At 45.0% G+C, this 4,513-nt stretch overlaps 1 protein-coding gene across 1 annotated transcript; it reads left to right on the top strand.

Annotated features, from left to right (window-relative positions):
- Nucleotides 1-2,022: 2,022 nt before the first annotated feature.
- Nucleotides 2,023-4,099, top strand: LOC136517386 (probable sugar phosphate/phosphate translocator At2g25520). The gene is made up of 2 exons (XM_066510938.1): nucleotides 2,023-3,389; nucleotides 3,772-4,099. Exon 1 carries the CDS (start codon nucleotides 2,283-2,285, stop codon nucleotides 3,354-3,356), a length of 1,074 nt encoding a protein of 357 aa, XP_066367035.1. The 5' UTR covers nucleotides 2,023-2,282; the 3' UTR covers nucleotides 3,357-3,389; nucleotides 3,772-4,099.
- Nucleotides 4,100-4,513: the final 414 nt, after the last annotated feature.

Below are 4,513 nucleotides of genomic sequence, written 5' to 3' on the forward strand. Positions count from 1 at the left end.
GTGACTCTGTCGTCTGTGAGGACACGCTGCCGGTCAGAGCTTGTCACTGTACAACCACGGATCAGCAACCTTTTTCTTTTTTTTTTTTTACTATCGTTTTCCTTCTGCCTCACCGAGTGTCCGGGCTTGCAGTCCAGACCAAGTCTAACAATCTAACCTGTGCGCACACGACATGGTGGCCCGTTCGTTTTGAGGAATTTAAAGGAATTTGGATGAATTTGGATAAATCGAGAGTAATTTGTGAGAGAAAAACACTGTTCCGGATGAAAAAAAAAGAAGCGGATTAAGCCGAGTTTAAAGGTACATGAACGGTCAAGAAGACGGTGGCGCATGTGTAATCCATTGGAGACTTTGCCCTTATACTATCACCGGCAATGGAGTCATACAGTTTTGGTGAAATGGTACTATAGTATTTTCGTTGTTATTTAGCAATTAGTGTCCAATCATAGTCTAATTAGGCTTAAAAGATCCGTCTCGTAAATTTCGTCTAAACTGTGTAATTAGTTTTATTTTTTATTTATATTTAATGCTTTATGCATACGTCCAAAGATTCGATATGACGAAGAATCTTGAAAATTTTTACAAAATGAAGTGGAACTAAACGGTACCCTGGTTGATAGGGACGATGGCTATAGCATTTCATTCTACTAGTACCAGTGTTGCAACGAAATACACATTTTACACATAAAAAATGATTTGTAGCTAAAAGATTTATATAATGGAGCATCATCTGTTTTAATATGTACTGAAATTAGATTGTCATTGTTGAACGCACAAATATCACCGTTTTAACTCGTATAAGCAAGGATCAAAATTTCAAATCCTAAACGATACAGGTCCTGTTCGCTTGGCTTATAAGCCGTATTTTTTCAGCTAACGAACAATATTTTTCTCTCACAACAAATCAGCCAATAATACTTTCAGCCATGGCTTATCAGTCAAGTGAACAGGGCAACAAGGAGACACAAAACATTGTGAGAGACAAAAGAATATGGGAAAAATCTCTTCAAGATGTATAGTATAAATACAGATAGAGATAGCTGTTGTGGCTGTTTGGAGAGGCTTGAGGCAGCTACAGCTGCAGAAATTGTTTATACCAAAGTGACCTATACAGATATAGATAACTAATAATTATTTTACTTTAACTATTGTAGCTGTTTGGGGAGGCTGCAACAGCTACAGCTGCAGTAGCTATCTATACATACATGAGACAGAAGAAAATCTGCAGCAAAAGGTAGCACTTCACCTATTTCCGTCACAGTTTTATGCTACCTGGACATATTACGAAAAAGAAGGGGATTTGGACACCCGTATCAGCAGGACACCAGGTCTTGTTGTCACCTCTGGAAATCCTGAGATGATCCACCGATCTATGCAAAATGTTTATTTGTCTTGGAAGATGAAATTCATGTAAAATGTAAGCATGCATCAAGTATTTAAGTCTCTTTGGCCCATGGCAACATACCAAGGATGTTTTTATTAAATCCTAAAGAAAATGGAAACATAGCAAATTTCTTTTTGGAGAAATGGTTCTAAATGCTCTCCTTGCTAATTATTAGTTTCACGAAATTAGTGAGCTGGATTTTGGCGGAAATAGCTTGAGCGCTCAAGGACGTTAGATATATCTAAACACATACTCTCCGTTTTCAAATTATAAAATGTTTAGTTTTCTTTTAAATACATAGTTTTTTATATGCATCTCGTAGACATAATATATATATCTACGTGGCGAAGGAAGTTTTTTTTTCTTTACAAAACCGAGACCGGCAGATTTTCTAGTTGATCATCAATCAATTATATGGAGCAGTGGAGCACTGCCCACAGTGCTCACGCGGTACGATGTCAACCGATCCACCTTATCAATTTTTCGGAAAACAAACGAAAGACAAGTCAAAGGCCCTCATTAAAATTTCAACGTAAACTAAGCCCTAAATCGCTCTTTTACCTATATTTTAAAATCAAAAGAAATTGATATATCCCCACCAAACATGCTTTCGAGTTGCGAACACGAGACGATTGTCCACGTGGCCACCGCACCCAGTCCACGCTCCTCCCCACCTAAACCCGCGACCAATCCCGACCTCTTCACCAAATCCTCAGATCCGCCCCCTCCTCCGCCTCCACCTCCACCTCCACCCCTGCGCCGCGCTTTCACGGCCCTCCCCACCTCCGGATCCAGATCCGCCGCCACCAACGCCTGCTCCTCCCCCTCCTCCTGCTGCTGCACCACCACCACCACCACCCCCGAAGACCAGCAGCAGGGGTAGCGCGGCGGCGGCGGCATGGGGCGGGACGGCGGTGGCGGCGTCGCCGGCGGCATGTCTGACTCGGTGCTCCGGAAGGTGCTCCTCTCCTACTTCTACGTCGCGGTGTGGATCTTCCTCTCCTTCTCCGTCATCGTCTACAACAAGTACATCCTCGACCCCAAGATGTACAACTGGCCCTTCCCCATCTCGCTCACCATGGTGCACATGGGTTTCTGCTCGTCCCTCGCCGTCGCGCTCGTCCGCGTCCTCCGCGTCGTCGACCTCCCGACCTCGCCCTCCATGACGCCGCAGCTCTACACCTCCTCCGTCGTCCCCATCGGCGCGCTCTACGCGATGTCGCTCTGGTTCTCCAACTCCGCCTACATCTACCTGTCCGTGTCGTTCATCCAGATGCTCAAGGCGCTCATGCCCGTCGCCGTCTACTCCATCGGCGTCCTCTTCAAGAAGGAGACCTTCAGGTCTTCCTCCATGCTCAACATGCTCTCCATCTCCTTCGGCGTCGCCATCGCCGCCTACGGCGAGGCGCGCTTCGACGTGCGCGGCGTCGCCCTGCAGCTCGCTGCCGTCGCCTTCGAGGCCACGCGGCTCGTGCTCATCCAGATCCTGCTCACATCCAAGGGCATCTCGCTCAACCCTATCACCTCGCTCTACTATGTCGCGCCGTGCTGCTTCTGCTTCCTCGTCGTGCCCTGGGCCTTCGTCGAGCTGCCCAGGCTGCGCGCCATCGGCACCTTCCAACCGGATTTCTTCATCTTTGGGACGAACTCACTCTGCGCCTTTGCGCTCAACCTTGCCGTCTTCTTGCTAGTCGGCAAGACCTCGGCGCTGACCATGAACGTCGCGGGAGTAGTCAAGGACTGGCTGTTGATTGCCTTCTCGTGGTCCGTGATCCGGGACACCGTCACCCCGATCAACCTGTTTGGCTACGGGATCGCGTTTTTAGGGGTGGGCTACTACAATCATGTCAAGCTGCAGGCGCTCAAGGCTAAGGAGGCGCAGAAGAAAGCTGCCCAGGCTGATGAGGAGGCTGGGTCGCTCTTGCAGGAGCGCGACGGGCACGGTGATCGCAAGAGCGACAATCAGGCTTAGAGTGCCAGATCTGATCCTGGCTTCCCCATATTGGTGGGTTCTTGATCCATTCATGCTATTGCTACCGTTGTCACTTACATGTGAGAGAAGTGCCTGTTCTTAGCTTGCATTGTGGTAGAAGAGTTCATCTTGAGAAAGATGTTATGTTCACATTTAACGGATGATAATTGTGGTATCTTTTTGTTGCAATCAAGCATCAATCTTGCATTGTGGACCATGGGCTACTAACACATCTATTTTGTCTACACTAATGAAATAGGATTCTACAAAATTGTTGTTAGAATATGTTACCGCTAGCCTGGAACTGAAATATACCTTTTGAACAAAACAAGGATATTTGGAACTAATAAAACTAGTAATTTTGTTGTTCTACTAGGTCATTTTCATGTTCTAATTTTGCTGGAATATTGTACAGGGGATCTGATGCAAGGTGCAAAGACTGGAGTTTGGTCTACGGTTGCTTTCAAGGAGGTGTATGCCGGTTTCTTGCACCTCTTTAACTTTGTGTCTGAAGAGCAAATCAGAATATTTATGGGTTAGGAAATATGCACCTGCTTGCTGGAGAGCTTTGCCCTGTTATTTATTTAGACACTTTTGTTCTACAGATAGGCAGCCTTGCCTTACTACCTCTCATGTCCATTGCCTAAATTTATTTGTTCTCCTAGTAGATTAGGGACTAAAGATGTACTGTTGCAGATTGTTAATTTGGTGGTTATTTTCGATATATAATGAGCTTTCTGTAATCTACGAGTTGAGTTGAGTCTTTCTGTTGCGAAGTTTTTTGTTTATTCATGTTCTGGTCTGCGTGTGTATGGATTAATTTTACTGCTGATAATTATTGTTAGGATGTCTTTTTCAGATGTTAGTTGAGATGTATATAGTCTATACATCTCTTTGCCATGCAGATGGTTACATTGGTAGGAAAGTCTTACATATCTATTTTCACATGCTTGTTACAGTACTAAGCTTTCGGCTATAAAACAAATTAAGAATCTACATGCCAACAGCTGGCAACAGGTCTCAACAATTTGCTGCAGCTTGATATTCATATTCAGACTCATGTCATGGGGTTGGGGATCATAGCTCATTAATTTTGCTTGCTTCTTCATAGAACTAGGTTGAGCTACATAGATCATTAATTTCGCTTGCTTGTTGAG

The sequence above is a fragment of the Miscanthus floridulus genome, chromosome 17 (assembly GCF_019320115.1).
Source record: "Miscanthus floridulus cultivar M001 chromosome 17, ASM1932011v1, whole genome shotgun sequence".
NCBI lineage: Eukaryota > Viridiplantae > Streptophyta > Magnoliopsida > Poales > Poaceae > Miscanthus > Miscanthus floridulus.